General features: G+C 42.0%; 1 protein-coding gene across 2 annotated transcripts in view; it reads left to right on the top strand.

Moving 5' to 3' along the window:
• Positions 1–23,765, top strand: part of ACMSD (aminocarboxymuconate semialdehyde decarboxylase) — a 53,489-nt gene that overhangs the window by 5,619 nt on the left and 24,105 nt on the right. For both annotated transcript variants that reach the window (XM_054044674.1, XM_054044673.1), the window contains exons 2-4: positions 5,539–5,583; positions 11,759–11,855; positions 22,330–22,379. In XM_054044674.1, coding sequence (XP_053900649.1) covers positions 5,539–5,583; positions 11,759–11,855; positions 22,330–22,379 — 192 coding nt within the window. The remainder of the gene's footprint in view (positions 1–5,538; positions 5,584–11,758; positions 11,856–22,329; positions 22,380–23,765) is intronic.

The raw sequence follows: 23,765 nt of genomic DNA, 5'->3' as shown, positions 1-23,765 counted from the left end.
ACAGATTTCTGTATTTGTATATATTGCCTGAACAATCTCATTTTTTTTTAAGATTTACAGTTGTAAAAATGCTGCGCTATTAATTCTGTGTTCTTAGTAAAACAGTTAACCTATTAGGGGAAGATTTTCAAAGACACACAGGACAGTTAGGTGCCCAAATCCCATTGACTTTAAATCTCCCCCTTAATTTGGTTTGTATTCACATTTTCTTAAAACATGTGTAAAAGAAGCATTAAGCAAATGACTAATAATGAATAAGACTGAAATCACTTTGCGATTCAGCCTGCATCCACTGAAGTGAATGGGCGTATCACCATTGATGGCAATGGATACAAGATCACCCTTTCTGTGTTTAGCTAAAATTCTTTTTTTTTTTTTTTCTTTTTTTAACTATTCCTTCTTTTGGTGGAACTTTTTAAGCCATTGGACAGATTCAGTATATTGCACTCTAAATGAAAAACTCAGTTAATAAATTCAAATACTGCTCAGAATAGAGGGCAAGTTAAATTGTTTGTTTTTAATATTTGCATTAGAGGTAGTCTAAATCTTATCACTTATTGATATTGTAAATTCAGAGTCTCTTAGTAAATCCAAAATGCACTGTCAGAAATAACTCCCTAGGCTCCATGTTCCATAATTGCAAGCTGCCTTGGTCGTGCAGTAGGACCCAGGTGCAGAAGGGAGAAGTATTGGTAGCATGTTTTTCACACAGAGGCGTGATCTATTTCTTAACCCCCCCCTCTGTCTCACTTTCCCCATCTGTAATATGGAGGCATGGGTGCTCTGGGGATTCCTTAGTTAATATTTGCACAGTGCTTTGAAAATAGAATGTGCTATAGGTATTATTGTCTAAAAAAATCTAATTCTTTTGATGTTACATATAATCAGATTGTTTAATTTAAAAAATATAGACGTATCTAGTTCTAACTCAGTTTGTAGGATAGCCTTAACTGTGTTGAACACTGTGGAATATATTTTTATCCTTTTTTATTAATTCTGCAGCAATGTAGAGAATTAGTAACGTCACTTTTAAAAAAAATCATATAATGAAATAGAATATAATTTCTGAAATTATTTTCTGATAAAACTGACTTTGTATGATCAGCTCCATTAAACAAGTTGAGTATAGGTGGTTTTTAAAGCTCATATAATATTTCCATTTGAGGCAAGCTAGCAAATTAGTTAAGAAAGAGGATGAGAACTGAATTAGCTGTTTGTTTTGTTTTTTTGTTTGTTTGTTTTTGGGTTTTTTTGTAATGGCTGTTTTGAGACCCTATTCCATTCTATCTTCATGGTAGTTAGAATGAAAGCCTTACTAGGCTTTTGTCTGTCAATATGACACCATTTTATGGCATTGTGCCTATCTTTTGACTGCAAAAGAATACTGTGATTTCAGCCTTGCTGTTAGGCACCAGACACAAGCTGAAGCTCTCTTTACACTGTGTGTCTCTCTTCCTTTGATATACTGAGGTTTCAATTCGTTCCTGATGACAGAAATGTCAAAAGTCGTTTTTGAAGGTTTGTTAGCTCTGTGTTTCTGTGAATGTTAAGTGCACAGGCTAGCAGAAGTTGAAGGTTAGAGAAGGACAGAAAACTGCAATTTATTTATTCAAAAATGAGTAGCAATGGGACCTGGAATTAAGAACACATATGTGATTATTCATTTAAAACTGTCAGCAGTATCAGTAATACAGATAGAACTGATTGGACGATAACGTGTTTTCTGATCCATTAGCTCTGCCACAGGCACATGCAGTGCTATCTTATAATTTTTACATTACATTGTTGGTATCAGAATTACTGAATCTTGAACCTAAGATAATAGAAAACTTTGTGTTGGGTTTGTTCACCTGTGAACTTGGAAACCCATAACACATATAAAAATCATAGAAGCATTAAAATTTAGGGCTGTAGAATAGGTCATCTAGTCTAGTCCCCAGTGCTGAGGCAGGACCAAATCGACCTAGATCATCCCTGAAGACCTTAGCATCCTTTTGCAAACAATGAAAATTGGGACTAGTCTTTGTAAAATGCTCCTTAAGCAAATTGACTATAAACAAAATAAAAGTTGCCAAGCTCTTGATTATAATCTTGAAAAGGCAGAAGCTTTGTGGTGAGAATCTGGGATTTCACCTCTGCCCTCCAACAATAAGTGGCTAACAGTGTCTCACCGTTATGCAGAAGCTTTTCATAAATCATTGGAGATTCTGATTATTCCACAGATAAGAGTCTCTTGACCATGGGAAAAAGCAGTCTTGAATCAATAATGCCAAAGTTAACAAAATGTCTTTATTTCTCTTGCTAGGCGTAGGCATTTGAAAATCTATATCCAAATAAGCTAGAACTTTAAAAAGGCAATGAAGTTTAAGTATGAAGCCTCACAGAAGGCTTATAAATTAGAAAGTTGAAAAGAAAGAGAAAAGTCTAATATCAGCACCAGAATACAGAAGATAAAGTAGACCCCGAAGCTATGCAGTATAATTAGTGATGCCTTGCACTTGAAGAGGTCATATTGCAAGGAAAACTTTCTCTTAAACTAGTTAGAACTGCTTTTTCACTCCTCTTGCTGAATTCTTTATAGCTCCAAATGTATGAGCCCACATTTTCAAAAGTAACTAGTAATTTTGAGTAAGTGAAGTGAAAAAGTGATCAGTGAAGTGCTTGAATGAGGAGTATGAAATGCTTCCAGTTAATCCCTGAGGGCATAAGGGGGAAAATTGGTGGGGAAAAAAATAGATCATTGACTACTTGATCTATTGTCTATGTGGTGGAGCTGTGTAGTGCTTCTGTTATCTGTACAGTTGCATAATCATAGTTATTAGGGAGCTGATCCAAAGCCCATTGAGGTCAATGGAAGTCTTTTCATTTATTTCAGTGGACTTTGGCTCACACCCTGTGTGTCCTTGGCAAAATACAGTTTTAATGGTATGTAAATTTAAATTGGTGTAAATAAATATATCAACATACCACAGTCAACAGCATCTCTGGCTGAAGTCAGGGGCCTTATTTATACTTGAAGTCAATGATTGGTTTGCCTGCCTGCATTGGATATGCAGGATCATAATTTTGCTTATGCTGATGTGTTAATGATTCCTGCTTTTGTCCAGTTTCCTGCAAAATGTTACTTTATGGAAAAAATAGAGAATTCTGACCCTCTCTCTATCATCATACTTCATTATTTCATATACTTTTAAATCTTATGATTTAAAAAATTAAATGAAAATAAACCTCTGGTGGGGTTTTTTATTTTTAATTCAAAGAACTTAAACCTCTTCAGGAGACTCAATGGACATCTAACTTGTATCTTTTAAGCCTGTCTCTCCTGATTAAATATTAATAGGGAAAAGAAGGTGACCTTCAGCCTTGCTGCTGAATCATGGAAGCTGAAATGCAGAATCAATACATCTTCATGCTAATGATTAACTAATTGCAGTTTGCTAGGATCTGTGCCGGATCATTTCTCATCTCTTATTTTCCTTCACATACTTCATTTGGTTGTTGTTTCTGTTTTAAAATACTAGTCTGTACAGTAAAGTACAGCCCCAATATAGTAAGGTACTTAAGCATGTGAGTCAGGCATCTTAAAATTAATTCTTAGACACATGCTTAGGTATCTTACTGAACCAGAGGCTAAAGGCTCAATCCTGCAAGTGTACTAACCCAACCCAGCAAAACAGTCAAGCACATATTTAAAGTTAAGCATCTGAATAGTCCTATTGAAGTCAAAGGAACAATTTACGTACTTACGCTAAGTATATAGTTGGGTGTTTTGCTGGACCACAGAGTGATCAGCACCTTGAAGGACTGAGCCCTAAAGAGGATTATGTTATGGCCTGATCTTGTGAAGCTCTGAGCTCCCTCTACGAGGCGCTGTGCACCCTCAAGTCAGCACCTTGCAGGATCCAGATGCCAGAGATTTAAAAGAATTTTTGCCATTAAATCAAGGAATATGTGCTAAAGTCATACACAAAGGAAAGCTTTTGCTACTATAATAATTGTGAAAGTTCACTAGCTGATCTTACTGGCGCTATTCAGTAACTGGCTACACTCCAAAAATAATGCAAATGTTCAACTTTCTAGATGTGCCCTTGGGTTCAGAGTATTCATTTATGGTTTATGAATGCCTGCCTTTTTTAAGGAGAAAAGCATCATAAACAATAAAAAATGACAAATACTTGGAAGTTTGTCTTGTATGTAATGGTAAAATAAAATTTTTTTATCAATCTTAATAACTGTCTAAAATGGCAAGATGTTTGGAAACCACTGTCAGATTTCCAAACACATTTCATCAAATGTTCCTCTAATATTTTCTATCTATTCTGTACAGTTAATTTGTCATATAACATTTACTCTTTAACCATTTTATTAACTTATTCTGGGGGGGAAACTGACAATTCTCAATTGTTATTATCTGCTCTGGATATGTATTCAGAGCTTCAAGAAGCTTTCTCCAGATCCAGGGTAATTTAACTGAGGTTTTCTGGTGAAAATCTCTTAACCTTACCTAACTGAATCTTCCATACGTGCATCTTTGGAACAGAAAACACTGTGCAGATGAAGATAACATCATTGTGAAGAGTGCTGTGCAAATAGCTAGTTGGATGCTAAATGAGTATACACCACTACCTCAATATAACGCGACCCGATATAACACGAATTCGGATATAACACGGGAAAAGCAGTGCTACGGGAGGGGGGGGCTGCGCACTCCGGTGCATCAAAGCAAGTTCAATATAACGCGGTTTCACCTATAATGCAGTAAGATTTTTTGGCTCCCGAGGACAGCGTTATATCAAGGTAGAGGTGTATGTATAAGGTTATATGGATGAAGTACAGCTACATAGGTGCATGTAATACACACCGCATATGATGTGGTTTCTCACAAACATGGATGCATATATCCTGTGTTAGATCTTCAGCTGGTGTAAATCAATGTAGTTCAACTCAATTCAGTGAGGCGATGCTAATTAACACCAGTTGAGATCCTGACCATATGTGCATCATAAGTATGTAAGTGCACCACCCTTTCTAGCTGCATTTCATCAGATGAAACAGTCCCACTTTTGACAGCCTAAAGAAAATGTGGTTTTGCATCCACTTTTAGCTAATAAAGCTCTAAAAGGATATTAACCATGAAAATGAATCATAGAAATTCAAGAAGTCAGTGGAAAACACTCTTAAAAGGGGATGAGTCTGTCTTTACTTCTTAGATGGCTACCTAAGCATCTGGCATGCCCACAAAAGGCTATTGTCTCTCCCACACTGGTGTAGTGGATATTTTTTGTTTTATTTATTTTATTTTAATTCTTCTCCTCCTCTTCTTTCCTTTGTGACTCTGAGTTTGTTTCTTGCCGCTTACTTCCCCCTCCTCTTTGCCCTATTCCGGGTCCACCTGAGGGAGATGCTGCTATTTGGGAGGGAAGGCTTTATCCATGAGGGTCATCTTGCACTTGGATCTGCCTAGCTGCATGAACTGAGCCTTTGATTTTCATTCCATACCATTGTCTAATCACTGGCCTTTTCTTCCTTCCTTCACAGAGATATGGTTATGGTGGATGGGTTCAACTGGACCACCATTGCAAGGTACGCAGTTCTCATTCAGTAAGGCATTATTGTGGTGTCAGCCACCTGTACTCTTTAAAAAGCAGAGTGCCAATAAAGTTGATGGCCAATGTTTAACTTGCAGTGTCATTCAGATACACATTTTTAGGAAGCAAGATTACTCCAAACACTGAAATATCACCATAGATCTTTCTGTTAAAGGACTGAGATAGGGTATAACTGCCTTCTAATCTCAATTTGAAACATTATCCAGCAGTCGTCATAATTACCGCAGCCTAATATAGAAGAACCTCAGAGTCATGAACACCAGAGTTATGAACTGACCACACACCTCATTTGGAACCAGGCAGCAGCAGAGACCCAAAAAAAAGTACATATGGTACAGTACTGTGTTAAACGTAAACTACTAAAAAAATAAAGGGAAAGCAGCAATTTTTCTGCATAGAAAAGTTTCAAAGCTGTATTAAGTCAATGTTCAGTCATAAACTTTTGAAAGACCAACCATAATATTTTGTTCAGAGTTATGAACATTTCAGAATTACGGACAGCCTCCATTCCTGAGGTGTTCGTAACTCTGAGATTCTACTGTATTCAGAATGGGTAGCTCTAAAAAACAGATTTTAATAATAAAAAAGCATAACTTAGATCAAATTAAAAACTTTTTTTTCCATAGAATCACCAATTTTAGAACTTAACCAAGAAATTGACCCAGATCTTCTGACATTATATGGCTGTCTAGAAGGAAAAGAAAACACAAATGGAACTATCTAATCACATTTTTATAGAAGTTAAAGAACTAGAACAAAGAATTTTCAAAAAGAAGAAAGACTAATTCATTCCTCAGTTTTATAGCAAGGACAGCAAAGACAGAACAGTGGTTTCAGTCGGAACAGTATGCAGCCTTTTGGGGCCATACTGTACACCGATCTGTGTGCATAATTGATTTTTCAGTTCCATGGCTAAAGCTGTGCAAAGAAAGATAATTCCATTTTCCGAAGGATTTTGTTATTTCAAAATCTGCTTTTGTTTAAATTTTCAACAAAACCCCCAAATTCTCCCCAAATGGGAAGGGAGCTCTGAGGCAGTCCGCCTTGTGGGCTGCTGCTGACCGTGGGAGCATGGGGATCCCCAATGTGCAGGCAGGCAAGGAGTCAGGTGGGCTCCAGGACACCTACGTGGCAGGGAGTGTTTAGTCAGAACATTGTCAAAATTAAACTATCGCTATAGGACATTTTGGTTTTGATAAATTGGCAAATTCCATTGAAAAACTCATTTTTCTGATTTTTTTCCCCCAACTTGCTATAGTTGTGGTATATATAACCAGAACCTGCAGCAGGGGGCAGTGCAGAAGTGACCTGCCTCAGCTGGCGATACAGAATGCATTGTATCTCAAGATGCCACTAGCAGCACAGAGAGAACACATGCACTCCCTTCTAGGATGAGCCAGCTCCCTTCCCAGGCCCCCAGCCTTCTGGAGAGGTTAGCATTATTAATGGAACTAGCCTGGAGCAGTCCTTGCCCTCAGTGGAGCGCAGGGACTACCAATCCATCCAGCCACCTCAGGTTCACAAGGAAGGGAAGGTTCCTTATACCCTCTCCTTATCCCTCACAGACTTGTGAAAAGCTAGCAACAATTGAGCCCTTAACATAAAATTTAAGAATAATCTGTTGGTAATAATAATAAATAAAATATTTTATAGTGCCATAAGTTTACATACAAGACACAAAGCCTGCCCTGAGGAGGTAAATAATACAGGACAAATGAACACAAGCGAAGAGGCAAGCTAACACTTCAGGAGCCTGACCCAATTGCCCAGTGAAGTCAATGGGAGCTTTCCACTGACTTCAGTAGGTGCTGGATTAGGTCCCAGGATTGTATTATGTTGAGAAAGGAAAAGTGGGTGCTTGAAGAGGTGAGATAAGGAGGATGATCTAGTACACAGGTCACTGGACTAGACTTCAAGAAACTTGTATGTAGTTCACAACACAGCCACATACTTCCTGTGCTTCCTTAGGCTCTGCTTCAGTTCCCCATATCCTTGCCACATGGAGTTGTTGTGAGAATACAATCTATTAATGACTGTGAGGTGCTCATACTGTGGTGATGCATAGGTAGTTAGCTAAGGAGGGATCTGAAGAAAAGGAGGAGGTATCTGGTGGGTAAGAATAGGAAGAATGATTTATACAGTGAGCAGCAAGACACAAGGTGCACAGTTGAGAGTGCAAAAAGGAGAGACGTCCTTAGTCCAGCTAAAAACTTGAGCACATGCTTAACTTTAAGCACGTGCACCCTCCCATTTAAGTCAACTAACTAAAACCAGTTACATTATTAAATGGTTGGCAGTTTAGATGGTGATTTTAACAAGACAGTTAGAGTTAATCTGCTCCCATCTTCTGAGGTTCAGACATGACTTCCAAATGGGACCTCTGCACTGAGAGATAGAGGGATGAGTGATATTTGATTGACTAGATCTGCACAACACCACAAAAAGAATAAATATCTCGTGCTTGGCATTTTCAGGGTGTTGCCTCAGCATCCCCTTCAGCTTTAGTCTCACGAAGACAGTAACTGAGCTGCTCTGCTTTTTAACAACAACAACACAACAACAAAGCCTCCCTCCCATGATTCCTCACTAGAGTTATAACTATTACATGTGTTATGTAAAACATAGACTGAGACTTTCCAAGCTACTGATGAATTTAGATGCTATTTTCCTATTAATCATAATAGATTTGAATAATACTGATCTTGGGACAAGAACCTGTCAACCCTCAAAGTGATAATTGGGAATTCTTAAGTAATCAATAATAATTAATATATAATCTATAGCTTGGGCTACAGAATGGGAACTGGACATCCAAATCCTTTGGCAACTTGGAAAATCAGTCTCTGTGTGTCTGTGTGTGTGCATCTGTGTGAGCACACATGAGTAATAAAAATAAAGTTGAGAAGTTTGATAAAATGCAACATCTGTTTATTACAAGAACATTCCAGTGTCACCAACATCACTGGAATTATAAACCATGGAAGTTTTTAAAGATTCAGTTGGAACCCTGAGGCAAGCTAGTAGTAGCAGCACTATGGGCTATCCAGTGCTGCCTCTGTCAGAGTAGGTTGGATGTTACTGTCATTGGGAGGGAATAGAGTAAAGTCCTTTGCATATAACAGGAGCAAGGGAAAATGTGTCTTATGATGAGAGGAGGAAAAAGCTTCTCATAAGATTCTGTAAAAAAGAATCAAACCATAAAAAATTAATGATGTATTTTTTCAAAGGAGTGAAATTCTGAATGAAACTGATGAGCCTGATGATGAGAAACTTTGCCATGTTGCTCAACTGATTTCAGACAGCTGATTTTTAAATCTGTGTCTAAATTTCCACATACATTTGTTAAAGCATAAAACACCAAGTGCTGTTAGGAGGAGATGTCATACAAATCTTAAGTTATGTCCTAGGTAAATTGATTAAGGCTTGAGACTAGAGGTCTCATAGGACCTTGTCTGATGGCTCCACTCTAGCCATTGGTTTGGAAACATGAACAATTTCCTCAGGATCCATGTGTTTATCATTACTGCAAAACCTGTTTCCAATTAACTTTACAAAATTACTACATAATTTTGTATTTTAAAAGTGTCTGGATCATGTGCATTTTAGTGGTAGCGTCCAGAGACTGTAGCAACATGACTGGATTTCCAGCTCTCATTTTTTTGTTGGGCCAAATCTTGCTTGCCTTACTCATATGGGTAATCTCATTGATCTGAGTGAATTTAGTCAGGTGAATAAGCAGAACGGCAGTTTGTTCTGTAAAACAGGCTTTTCCTGAATTTACACACAAATATGAAGGTTCAGGATTGATCAGTGGCACATCCATGATCACACAAAATTCAATTAACATAGATGAAAGCAGCAATCACAATTCTTTATAGCCTGGCACTTAGCTTATTAGAATCTCTTTCATATTGCATAGCCTGATATTGTATGGAAAGGGTTTCTTTTTATCTTTCAGTATTTGTGTATTAACAGCAGACAGGACCCTTGGTGAAATTAAAATCTGTCTAACATTGGTTTCAGTATTAATAGAAGAAAATACAGATGAGTCCTTTAGAGGCTAGCAGAGTCTGAAGAAAGAATTAAAAGTCTACTGTGCTCACTGAAATACTCCCAGTGGTAACTCAATAAAGGGCACATAGTCTATTTTTATATGACAAAAATCTTTAATTCCGCTAGGCCTTTCCCTGACCCCCAAATATCCTGCTGCCTGCATATTACACAATAATCAACAGTGGCTTGATACTGGATTTTTAAAATGTACTGGAATGTATGGCTAAGCTATCCCCTTCCATTTGGAACATCAATTCTAACAGACTTTAAAGGATTTTGCCAGAGGAACAGGACTGTGGAGTTGTAATTTTTGGCTATAATATTGTGAGTCATTTTCTCAAACTGTGATATTGCTGCCAGCTCATTCTGGCAACCTGTCAAGGTGGCACAGAAAGGGAGAGAAAAAGAAGTTTTAAAATATTTATCAGGGAAATATATTTGTGAATGATGTATGAAGCTAATAACATATTCAAGGTTAAAAACAGCCTGACTCCTCATAAAGAGGAGACTTGCAACTGAGTATGCCTGCTGCAATGAGTGTAATTTTATTAATTTAAGAAATTGTATGTCTATGTTCAGAACAAGGAATAGTCTGAATTAACTATTATTTTACATTGCAGAATAGATGTACACTGAGTGAAATTCACGTCTCCTCCAGGAGCATCAGTCAACTGATTGTGTGTGTTGGGGGAGGAAACTAGGTGTGGGTTGGAGAGAATGTGCCCCCTCAGATTGGAGCAGGCTTTAGGGCTTCACTGCATCTAGCTGCCATCCACTGTGCTATTCCTCCACACCCTTTACAGAGGGGTTTCCAGCCACTAAATCAGTGTAATCGCAGATCCCGTCACTCCTCACCTCTAACATGTCTGCTCTACGCCCATGCTTCCCTACCACACACAGGTGGAATCTGCAGGGTCCAGACATAACTTAATCCAGCTGTCTGTCATAGCTCAACTTTCATGCATTCCCATTACCCAACAGAAGCAGCTAAGAGTGTCTCTTGCAGGTATTGATGGGTTACATCTCATCAATTTGTTGAAGAATAAAACAATAGGAAAATTGGCTGTTGCAGTTGCTTTTGGTGTTGAATCACTAGCTGTAATAACATATTCATAAGAGCAAGTGGCTATGAACAGTTGCAACATTCATTTTCCTTGGCTTGATTTGACAAGACAGTGACTACACAGTGTCTGGCCAGTTGTCAACCCAATCAAAAATTAAAATCAGAAGTGTTGCCCTCTTCTCACAATTAAAGGGACACAGTCAAAGTTAGTGACCTTGGTAATATTTTGACCTACATAACCCTGAGAGGGCTTTGCATTAAAACTGTATTCCTATAGTTCAGGTAATTGTTTTATATTGGATCTTTTCCCCTGATACGAATGCTTCAGTATTCTTTTTTTCTTATTATTATTATTATTACTACGAAGAAAATTCAACCTGCAGCTTCCATTGGGGCTAACTCTATCTCTCAGACATGCGTCTGACAAAGTGGGTATTCACCCACGAAAGCTTATGCTGCAATACATCTGTTAGTCTTAAAGGTGCCACAGGACTCTCTGTTGCTTTTTACAGAACCAGACTAACATGGCTACCCCTCTGATACTCTATCTCAATTGTACTGAATGAATCTGCAGAACTCTACTGAATTTATGGAGTTACTCTGAATTCTCTCTGGAGTTACTAAGATCATTTTTGAGTCCACTGACTTCCAAAGGAATAGGGCAAACCTGAGGGCAGAACTTGGCTCATAGTCAACAAACAGCACTCATAAGCATCACTGTGATGTCAAACTCAGGTGCCTGAATGATGGAGTTTAGTTAAGGAAATTGTTTCAGGATAACAAAGGGTATCAGCAATAGAGAGGGGATTATTTTTAAATTATAAAAAGATACCTTGATATTGTTCTTTTGCATTACAAATGACATTTCTAAATATTTTTGGGGGGATTTTTTTTTCCTATTGAACAAAAATGTAGGGCCTGAATTCTAGCACTGGATGGGCACTGGCAGCCCCACATACTTCTAACACAGTAGAATTTAGGCCATATTATCTTGACACAACTTTATTACTGTAATGAAAATTTCATTTCACAGGGGGAGGCAAAAATGATGAAGGAGGGAAAGGTTTTCAGAGTTATCCAAGAGAACTGCTGGAATCCAGAGGTTCGGATTAAAGAGATGAACAAATCAGGTAACTCCAAAAATGAAATTTACTAATCATAAATCAAATAGAACAACTTAAGCTTTCACACCAAAGTGTTCTATAACAACATTAAAATGAAAAGGTTTTGCAGCATTACAATTAGTTTAAATCAATTGCAAGTCAATGAAAACTAATACAGTTTACATTTAGACTCAAAAGAGACAGATTCTACCTTTCAGTACCTTGCTCCACAAATAGCCAAAATTAATTTCTGTGCAGGAAGGTACAAGTTAATATGAGTACGGGTGTCAGAACATGGCCTCAAAAGGAGAATATGCATTCCTGATTTTAAAAGTGGTCTATAAAGGAGAAAAATGTGTTTGAGCTCTTTCTTTGTTTTTGATGATGTATTTAAAAAAAAAGAAAAGAAAAGAACTTTCTGCCAAGTTTTTTTCCCCTATTTGTTTTTGCATTACATTGTCTACCACGTTTTCGCTGGAGGACTGTGAGTAACTGGAGAATTATTGGAATTATGTTACCGGGTGAGACAAGAGGCCCCGATCCAGTAAGCACATCCTAACTTAAAGTTCGGCTTCAAAAGGACCGCTCGTGTGTATCATTAGGCAAATGCAATTATCTTCAAGAACTCAGAGAATGGGTGAGGTCACAGAGAACTGGAGAAGGGCAAACATGGTATCTATCTTTAAAAGAGAACAAAGAGGACCTGAGGAATTATAGACCATCCGTCTAATTTAGATATATGGGAAGATACTGGAACAAATTATTAAACAATCAATTTGTAGGCACTTGGAGGATAATAGGATGATAACAAATCCATATTGGTTATTACTTAAGAACAAATTATGCCAAAGCAACCTAATTTCTTTCTTTGACAGGGTTACTGGCCCAATGGATGGGAGGGCAGGAAGGAGTAAATAAGACTTATTTTTATTTTAATAAAGCTTTTGACAGTCTCACAGGACATTCTCTTAAGCAAACAAGGAAAATGGTCTAGATGAAAATACTATAAGGTGGGTGCATAATTGGTTGAGAACCTGTACTCAAAGAGTATTTATAATGTCAAACTGGAAGAACATATCTAGTGCAGTTCTGCATGAGTCATTTCTGAGTCACATACTAGTCAATATTTTCATTAATGACTTGGATAATAGAGCGGAGAGCAGAGGTGAAAGTAAGCCAGTACGCCCCAGTACAGCATACCAGCAAGAGCCGCTGCGCCATACCGGAGCGGCCCAGCTTCCCCAGGCGGCAATCTAAAGGGCCTGGGGTTCCCAGCAGTGGCTGGAGCCCCAGGCCCTTTAAATTGCCACCCAGAGCCCCGCTGCTGGAACCCTGGGGTACCTGGAACCTCTACGGCCCCGGCCCTTTAAATAGCCCTGGAGCCCTGCTGCCGGAGCCCTGGGGTAGCAGCGGCAGCCAAGCCCTGAGCCCTTTAAATTGTTGCCGGAGCCCCCGGCTGCCGGTGCTACCCCGGCGGGGGAGGGCATTTACCAGTACAGGGTGGGCCGGGGCTGGTTCTGACCCTCCCCACACCCCTTCCACCCAAGGCCCCGCCCCTTCCGGGGGGCCAGAGCTGGCCCCAACCCAGTCCCATACCGGTAAGTCCCTGTTTTTACTTTCACCCCTGGTGGAGAGTATGCTTCTAAAATTTACAGAGGATGCAAAGCTAGTTGCAAGAACTTTGAAGGACAAGATTAGAATTAAAAAAAACTAAATAAATTGGAGAATTGTTCTGAAATCAACAAGATTAAATCCAATAAAGACAAATGCAAAGTACTACACTTAGGAAGGAAAAAATCAAATGCACAACTACAAAATGGGAAATAACAGGATAGGCAGTAGTACTGCTGAATAAGATCTAGGGGTTCTAGTGGACCACAAATTAAATATGAGACAAAACGTGATGCAGTGGTAAAAAAATAAAAAATCATTCTGGGTGTATTAACAGGAGTGTCAGTGACTGGGATATGGCTGGTAGTGTCTAGTGGTTGGAGCAGGAGTCATGCCTAGTGGTTGGAGCAGGAGTCATTAGGCAGGAATCGGATCTGAGGGTCAGGACCAGGTTACATGGAATGAGGCAGGGCAGGGGCAGAGCTGGAGCAGGACTGGGAACAAGGCAGGAGCTGGAGCTATTGCAGCCACAGGTAAATGCTTTGAGCAGCCACTGAACAGCAGCTGCTGCTGGGCTTAAGAATCACTCTGCTGATTCTTTTAACTAATCAGGCAATGTACCCAATGAAGCTACTACAGGCCAGCTGTGCTCATTAGGCTGCCTGGAGACTGGCTCTGCTGCAGGCCCTGATTCCTGACAGTACCTGCCCCCTCGAAGACCTTGGTGCGCAGGTTCTCAGAGTACGTCTGGTGGAACTTTTGCATGGATGTTTTCTATTGGTTCTCAAGACCACTCATCCAGACTGTAGCTTTCCCAGTCCACCAGATGCTGGAATCTAACTAACCAAGGGTGAGGATTCTGTAGACCACACACTCCTCCTGTCCATGAACTGTTATGGGGGTCAGTGGCAGGTTGGATTGGCTTGGGTTTGGATTATTAGTGCAGGGTTTTTAAAAAGTGACATATAAAAGAGGGGATGGATCTTCATGCACTTGGGCAGCTGTAATCTGAAGGCCACTGGGTGTACCCATTCTGTAATCTGGAAGGGGTCCATGTATTGGGAGCCTAATTTGGCAGATACATGGTTCGATGTAAGATTCTGGGCAGAAAGCCACACCTTGTCATCTATGGCCAGACTGGAAACAGCCTAATGGTCCTGGTCCACATGGTGTTTATAGGCTTCTTTGGCAGACTGCAAGTGTTCCTTGAGCTCATGGTGCATCTGTGATAGGCAGGAGGCTAAATCCGCTGCGGCCAGTACTGGGGAACTCATGGGCAAGTCTGGGTGGAAGTGGGGGTGAAAGCCCTAGTTTGCAAAAGAATGGTTTATGTGGGATCAAGACATGGATTGCATTGTTATATGTGAATTTGGCATGGCACAGCAAGGGAAGCCAGTGGTAACTCAAAGAGCAGTGAAGATACTCCTCCAAGATTTGACTGACTTTCTCTGTTTGTCCATTACTCTGTGGGTGATAGGCAAGACAAGGTGAGGGATTCAATACCAAGAGTCTGAGAAATTCCCATAAGAATTGGGGGATGAACTGGGGACCCAGGTTCAATACAATGCCCGTCAGTAACCCAAGGTAGTGAAAAACATTTTCTAGGAAGAGCCAAGCAGTAGGAACAGTATGTTGTAGGATGAAGTGTGGCCTCTTTGTTAGAGGCCCACAAAAGCCAGGATTACCCTGGGATCATGGCAGTTCTGCAATGAATTCCATTCATATAGTAAACCAAGGCTGTGGAGGTGTGGACAGATTTGGAGGAGACCTATGGGTTTTGATCATGAGTTCTTGGTATGGGCACAGAGGTTGCAAGACTTTATATAATCCTTGATGTAAGCTCATGACTTGGCCACCAAAAGCTCCTTGAGACCAAATTCCTGGTCTTGAATTGGCCAAATTGGCCCACAAGTGGCAAATTGTGGCATAGTTTCAATAACTGATGCCTAGGTTGTCCCACTGGAACATAAATTCAATTCTTATGCTAGAGGAGGCCATTCTGTGGTCAGAACTCAGATTCGGGTCAGGTACCCAGATCATTCAGGGTCTCACGGATCTGGGCTGTGAACAGGTTGTCGAGGAGTGGATGGAGGATGTCAGGCTGCTGTAGTTCATCCCATTGACAAAGTAGGGACCTTGAGTATAGTGGCAGAGGGCTCTTCACCAGCTTTGAGATATTTGTCTTTCCAGGATAGGGCATCCACCTTTCTGTTTCTCACCCTTGGGTGATAGGTTGTCACAAAGTCACATTGAGCAAAAAGAATCTGCAGATCTAGTATTGGTTAAGGCATCTAGCTGCCCGTAAATACTTCAGATTTCTGTGATCCATTAGGAGTTGAATGGGGAAATGGGATTCCTTCTAGGAGGTGGTGCCACTCCTTGAAAGCTACTTTAATAGCCAGAAGCCAAGACTTGAAGGGACAGGACAGGGAGAAGTAGGTTGTGAGGGCCCATGTGTCAAGATAATACTGCACCTGTTTGAGGCATCAGCCTGGATCATAAATGGTTTAGGATCTGAGTGAATAAGGATGGCTGCTCAGGTGAATGCCCTCTTCAGTCAAATCAAAGGCCAACTGAACCTCCATGGACCATGTAAACCAAGCCCCTTTTTGGAAAAGTGCCATTTTGGGTGTAATCAGGCTAGAGAAACCTTTAATAAATTGCTTGCAGAAATTGGCAAACTCCAGGAATCGCTGAGTCAGTCACTGGGTAACCTAACAAGCACAGCTGGCCTGTTATAAGCTGCCTTATTGATTGGTCGGAAGAGCCAGCAGACCAGCTCTTAAGCCCAGCAGCAGCAAAAGTTCAGCAACTGCTCAAAGAATTTGCCTATGGCTGCAATAGCCTCTGTGCCTGCTTGTTCCCAGCCTTGCTTCTGCCTTATTCCAGCCCTGCTCCTGCACCTTTTTTATACATCAAAGAAGCAAACTAAAAGAGTCCAACTTTTTTTTTCTGCTTTGCAGGTCATCTTTAATAAGCAGTGAGTTCCTCAAAGGATAATAACTACAGGCCATATCTTATTCTTGTTTCATTCATGGAGCTGCAGCTATTGATTTCAAAGACAATTTTGAGTAAGAAAGATTGAGGGTATAGAATATCAGGGTTGGAAGGGACCTCAGGAGGTCATCTAGTCCAACCCCCTGCTCAAAGCAGGACCAATCCACAACTAAATCATCCCAATGAGGGCTTTGTCAAGCCTGACCTTAAAAACCTCTAAGGAAAGAGATTCCACCACCTCCCTAGGTAACCCATTCCAGTGCTTCCTCACCCTCCTAGTGAAAAGGTTTTTCCTAATATCCAACCTAAACCTCCCCCACTGCAACTTGAGACCATTACTCCATTAGATCATGGCCCTAAAAATTAACCACCAAAAATGGCACAGTTTGGGAGGGAAGATGCAAAGAGTTTCTCTCAGTTAAAGAAAGCTGGTAACCAGCAGGGTAAGATGTCATTAACTCAGGTAACTTAGGCCCTGTTATTAGGTCCTATTTGTGAAAAGCTTTATGCAGCAACATAAAAACTTTCATTGCTAAGAAATGCAACTGGTATCTAGTGTACCAGAACAGCGATTAAATCACATGATCATACCTCCTGGCTCCAGTCGGAATACAAGATGGTGTATTAAAATACTTACTTACTGCAAAGCCAATGTGAAAACTGAGTTAAGATCACAGTATTATGTCAAATGCCACACTAGCCAAGCTATGTGTGGCACTGAATTCAAATATTAATTTTAACTAAACTTTAATTCCTTTCCCCTCTGTGAAATCTTCTTGGTCCTTCCTGCCTCAGTGAAGACATAGCAGAATGTATCGCTCTATGTCATAACAAATACCATGGATTGCAGTAAGATGCTGGTCGTTGCAGATGTGCATTCTGAAATATGAGTGAACCAGGATGTACCAAGAGGATTTCAGAAAAGTGTGGGGGAGAGGGAAAATACTCTTTCAAAAAGTAAGTTAAAACTCATTTATGTGGTGAGTCGTCTCCCTCATTCCCTCACAGTGTGGTGACCGGGAATATTCAGCACAGAAATCTCTAAGTCCATTTTTATATTTGCTTTGCCGTTTGCCTTTTCGCAAGCTGGAATGCCAGAAATTAAAGCATTAATGCAATCTCTCTGTCAGAAAAGGAAAGAAAAGACTGAATTCTGGAAATGATCTTAAGGTGGTAGAAATCTGAATTTACCATGTCAGAGAAATAGATGATTCTGTTCCCCTTTAAAAATCAGAACACCAAGGCTCTTAACTATTTATAGTTGATGAATGAATATCAGAGCCACCAAAGGAAGAGGAGAATGAAGTAACAGATTTAAGATGGTGTCAGAAACCAACAATTCATAGCTCAATTTTTGCAGCAATTAATATTTAAAAATCCTTGGACATCTGTGCCCCTATATTTAAGACAAGCTGATCAAATAGTGGAAGCAGAGGAAATGATCTTCATGTGAATCACATAAAAAAGGAAAGTTGGATAATTAAATGCAAAAAAGCAGGCAAAGGCTGAAGATTAATGGTCCCTGGGGAAACTGGGGAAAGAATGGCAAGAGAGGCAAACTATACACAATTAGATGACCGTGATCACTTCCATACCAAGTGCTATTCCCGCTAAGCCTATATCACAACATTCCAAATGACCAGTGGTATCAAATGCTATGGAACTATGCAGCAATACAGGAGCCAATAAGACCATCACCAGTGCATAGGAAGAACCCATTCACCGTGTTAACCACTGCTGTTCCAGCAGTTGAAAACCTAGCTTGCAAGCCTCTAATAAACTGTTCTGAGGAAGCTGATTAAACAGTTGTTTGATTGCACCCTCTTCAAACACTTTAGCAGGAAAGTGTAAATAGGAAAAAGACAGAAATTGCTGGACAGTAAAATATGGCTCTGTTAAGAAGAGGGCTGTAATGGGATTTAACCATTTCAATGTGATTGGAACAAGACACAATAATAATCTGTTTAAGGCATGGGAAGTGTTCCCAAATGTGCTAATCAAGTGTTCACTGGCACATTGCTGGAGAATCTAAATGAGTCAGGGATCAAGACCTTTGTGTTCTCTCACTATGCAGTACAGAGTGGAGCAAAATGCCCAAAAATCCATAATGTGTCTGTGTAGAGGGGAAAATTGACTACATGGGATATTCCTACCCACCCTTTCCCCTTCCACTCTCCCTCCCCTCCCCACAATATTTCTGACCTCTGGAAAAAGCCCTTGGGTCTCATCCTCATTTATGTGAGAAAAGAGGCATGGCCAGGGCAAAAAGAGGATCATTCTTCCTCCGAAGCACTGCAGCAGGAATACAGTAAAACGTGCAGGTTGAAGCAGAAGACTGAAAATTAGCATGAACATTTAGGGCCCAACTGAGAAGACAGTGGGAGCTAAGGGCACTCAGCACCATGCAGGAGTTGCTCAGCATGGACTCACATCCCTACAAGTGCTCTCTACTGAAAAAACAACCTTGTTGGGGACTCAGTTACAACACAAGAGCTCATGTTTGAGGAAACAAGAAGCAAAAATGCTGCTCGTTGAAGAGTGATTCACTAGCAAAGCCGCTTCCTAGAGGAATCCAGATTCAACCTCTGGTCCCACTGGTTAATTATTACATAACAAAGGGACACTGACAACTTAAAATTCACATTTCAGTACGAAAATGATTTACCTGCTGTAAAGTAACTGCAAGTAATATCTAAGATTACTATATGGGAAAGAAATGAGAGAGGAAAATATGTTTTCTCTGTTTTTATCCTATCTGTTAGTATGTATTAAACAGCACTGGTTGCCTATAGTCAGTTTCACTGTTTCCCTCATGTAGTGAGTTAGGCCTCAATCCTGCAAGCACTTGCATATGCTTAATTTTATACCAGACATTGCAAGATCCCTGTTGTTTTCATGGATCATTAACACAGCAATAAGAAAGAGAAAGTCACTAGAAAAAAATTAGGAAAGAGTGTTTGTAAAATCACAAAACTTCGCAGGGTGATAGTGAGGCAGTTGTAGTTAATGAAAATAATTCTTACTCATTTTTTTTAAAATAACTGATTTCAAGGTGCTGTTCATGAATGCAAAGCTTCTGCATTTGTTATAATAAGCTTTGTTTACCACAAAGGCGAGCAAAACCAATATATATTGTTCTCACTGTCTTAAGTGGGACCAAAGATTTTTTTATATGACAAAATACATTTATGGAACTCAAGATACATTTATGGAAAATTAAGTAAAGTGAAAGAAAGTCAAGAGTGATAAGCATGCACAAGTATTTAAATTAATACCAATAGATTAAAGCAGGGGTTCTCAAACTTCATTGCACTGTGACCCCTTCTGACAATTAAAATTACAACACAACCCCAGGGGGGGGACGAAGTCTGAGCCACCCCAGCCCCACCGCTCCAGGTGGGGGGCAAAAGCCCCAGCCTCGCTGTCCTGGGCGGGGGGGCCTGTAACCTGAGCCCCGCCATCCATGACCGGCTCTAGGTTTTTTGCCGCCCCAAGCAAAAAAAAATTTTGGCTGCCCCCCACCCCAGCCCTGGGCCCTCACCCCTCCCTCCCCCCCCGCTGCCCCAGTGCTGGGCTCTCTCTTCTCCCCCCCCCACCCGCACCCCCTGTCGCCCCAGCCCTGGGCTCTCTCTTCCTCCCCCACCGGCACCCCCTGCCACCCCAGCCCTGGGCTCCCCACCACCAGTGCTGACTCCACCCGCTCCCCCCTCGCCTCCAGCCAGTCCGGCGCTGGCAGGGTCAGAGTAAGCAGCGGGGCTCCCGGGAAGCGCCTCAGCCCAGGGTCCCTCCAGCCAGGGCTCCCGCCTTCAGGACCGGCCGGGACCCGGGAGAGCAGAGCCAGGGAACCGCCCCGGCAGGGGGCTGAGGAGCCCGGGCAGGGTAGCCCCAGAGGGAGCGGAGCCCCAGAGAGCGGGACATGGGCCCCGCACGGCAGCACTCCGCCCTCTATGGCCCCGCTCCTGCTGCTGCTTCTGGCTGCCCTGCCGCAGCCCCTGGGCAGCTTGGGCCACTTCGCCCAGCCCCGGCTGCGCCGCTGGGGGGCAGCCGCCCTGCAGCACCTGCAGCAGGGCCGGCTCTAGCTTTTTTGCTGCCCCAAGCAGCAAAAAAAAGCACCGCCCCCCCAGACCGCCCGCCGAGCGCCGGGCCGCGCCGCCCCCCCCAGCCGAGCGCCCCCCCGCCAAGCGCCACGCGCTGGAGCCCACCCCCCCCGCGCCGAGCGCCGCCGGAACACCCCCCCCCCAGGGCGCCGAGCCCCGCGACGCCCCCAGACGCCGGAGCCCGCCCCCGCCCCCTGCCAAGCGCCGCCAGAACCCCCCTCCAGTGCCGCGCCCACGCCGCACCTCCCCCCCGAGCGCTGAGCCCCGCGCTGCCCCCCAGTGCCGAGCCCCGCGCTGCCGGAGCCCTCCCCCGCCCCCCGCCGCTGGAACCCCCTTCCAGCGCCGCGCCCGCGCCGCCCCCTCACCGAGCCCCGCGCAACCGGAGCCCGCCCCCCCAGCGCCGCAACGCGCCGCCAGAGCGCCACCCCCCCCCCCCCGCGGAACGCCGCGCCGCGCTCCCCCCGCCACCCCTTACCAGGTGCCGCCCCAAGCATGTGCTTGGGTGCCTGGTGCCTAGAGCCGGCCCTGACCTGCAGGTGGCTCCATGTGCCCCATGGGGCAGCCCCCAGCCCGAGTGTCCCCCGTTTGGACCCTGCCCAGTCCAGCCACAAGGTGCAGCGCTATTCCCCCGCGGCACGAACTGCAGTGGCCCCAGGGCGCCCCCCGCACACGACGCGCTGCTGCTGCCAGGGCCAGCTCTACGCTTTTGCCGCCGGAAGCAAAAAAAAAAAAAAAAAAAATGGCCAGAATGCCGCCCTTGAAAATGTGCCACCCCAAGCATGTGCTTGGTTTGCTGGTGCCTAGAGCCAGCCCTGGGCCTCGGCCTTTGGCTTCAGCCACAGGTGGTGGGGCTTGGGCTTCAACTTCAGCCCTGGGGCCCAGCAAATCTAAACCAGCCTTGGTGACCCCATTAAAACAGGGTCTTGACCCACTTTGGGGCCCTGTCCCACAGTTTGAGAACCGCTGGATTAGTGTAACAATAGATCACACACCTAACTGCTGCTCTAGGCTTTTGTCCATGAACTGAAGTGATTCTAAAGAAAATTGTTATAATTGTTCAACAAATAAACAAAAATATTTTTAAAAGCCAAACACCAATTTTTATAGTTCCACATTAAGGCACATGTATGTATGTATGTAACCAGGGGGTTATATGCTTCTTCTGGGCAGAGAAAGCTCATTCCAAGCATCTGTGGCCCACAGCAATTCAAATCCCATACAAATGCCTACTTATGTGACAGCTGCCATCTTGGCCAACATCAGAGATTGAATTGGGGACTGGCAAAGCTATAAGTGTAAATCTATATGGATTGAGCTAAGTAGCTAGATCCTGTTATGAATAATTACTATTCACTCATAAAAGTACTTTCATTTGCACATGTGCCCAGTTTTGCTTGGTGAGCTAGACTGACTCATCATATTAATTATTATTTTCCCCATTTTGGGTCATATTCTTCCCATGAATACCTCATGTACAATTTCCATTGTCTTCTGTAGCTGTGGGTCTCAACCTTTTTTCATTTCTCGCCCCTAAACATTTTTGAATGGAGGTGCGGACCCCTCTGGAAATCTGCAGACCCCCCCAGAGGTCCGTGGACCACACATTGAGAGCCACTGTTCTATAAGAACCAAGTGCTTGTATCCAGTCTGTCCCCTATGAATGTATCTGCTTCCTACAGATTGACTGACAAATCTCTATAATTAATCTGTAATGCATGAGATCAAACCATGATCAGACCTAGGACAAAATCATAATCTGCATTTTCATATTTAAAGACTTTTGCTCTTCTATGTAGGAGTCACTGTACAAGCCCTTTCTACAGTTCCTGTAATGTTCAACTATTGGGTAAGTCCTTGCAAACAAATTTTGTAAGTCACAGATACTATAAAATTCAAAATAATGAAATCCTGTGCCTGTGAGTTAGGCAGCTCAGCCAGTCACCAAAATAATATGACAAAGCTGCTCTGGCAGTGGAAGAGAGGCCAGCAGAGTAACATGGCAAAGCTGCTCCAGCAGGAGCTGGACTCTGCAGAGCTCCGCTCTGGAGAACATTTAATACAAACGGGTGAGACAGCAACAGGAACTTAGGAAGAGCAACAGGGAGCAGGGAGAGAGCCTTTACAGTGCATGAATCTAGGACTGAAGTGTATGATATAAAGGAAAAAGAGGCAAGTTCTGATTCATTGGGTTGTAAGTCTATCAAATAGATGTTTTCCCATCAAAATAAAATTTCAAAAATTGCCACAGGGAAATCCACCTTCTTTGTACTGGGGTAAGGAAGAATGCACTTCCTTCACGCACAGCACTGCAGAATTAGCCAGGTGCTTTATGAGGGATTTCTACCCTCCTCTGAAGCATTTAGTAGGAAAGTAGAACTAATGAGCCATTTGTCCAGTTTACTTCGTCAAATCATGTTTGGATGTAAATCATGAAGAATCTGATTTGCTCACCGGAGGGTATCTGGGCAATTTCCATCTTATAGACATTGGAATGCATAGATGAAGTATTACAAATATGCTTTAATAGAACAGATACATTTACAAAAAAATGTCCCTTTCTTTTAAATATCACACTCCCAATATGGGAAAGCTATTGGTGCAGGAAGCTCTGAGTCTGAAATTACACCTCCCACTAAGCAGCACAACTAGAATTGCAGAATGGATTCACACTTATTTCAAATGCATCAAACAAACAAAAAAATGGTTTCTAGAAGGTTGATCCTAGCAAACAATAGGCTAGATTCATCCCAGGTGTAGCACCCATTGACTTCAACTATTTAACATCAATGCAGTTACATTAGGAATTCACTTGGCCCATTTCCTATTTGTATCTAGTACTTCACAGTAATCATGTTGAATGATAATACATAAAAATTCAGTTACAGATGTCCTACATAAAAAATTATTACAGCATAGCCCATAAATTAACCGTACACCTCTAGTACTTTGTGTAGGATGACATTTCCCATATTCTGTACTGAAATAAATATTTGTTTGGTTTTTGTTTTTTCCTTGAACACACCCTAGGAAAAAATAGGGAACCAATTAATTTGTATAATATAGTTCTCCCTGGATGTCATGGCTGCCATATTAGAAGTAGCACTAAGAACTTTAAATTTTACAAATCTTTTGTTCATGTTTACTCTGTAAAATTCATCATGCTCCAATGTCACACATTTCCACCTCCCTCTACGCCATTCTTCCATCTTCCCAACTCCAGCAATAAAATGGT

The sequence above is a fragment of the Malaclemys terrapin genome, chromosome 11 (genome assembly GCF_027887155.1).
Source record: "Malaclemys terrapin pileata isolate rMalTer1 chromosome 11, rMalTer1.hap1, whole genome shotgun sequence".
NCBI lineage: Eukaryota > Metazoa > Chordata > Testudines > Emydidae > Malaclemys > Malaclemys terrapin.
The sequence above is the reverse complement of the archived record's forward strand: the minus strand, read 5'-3'. Positions and strand labels throughout refer to the sequence as shown.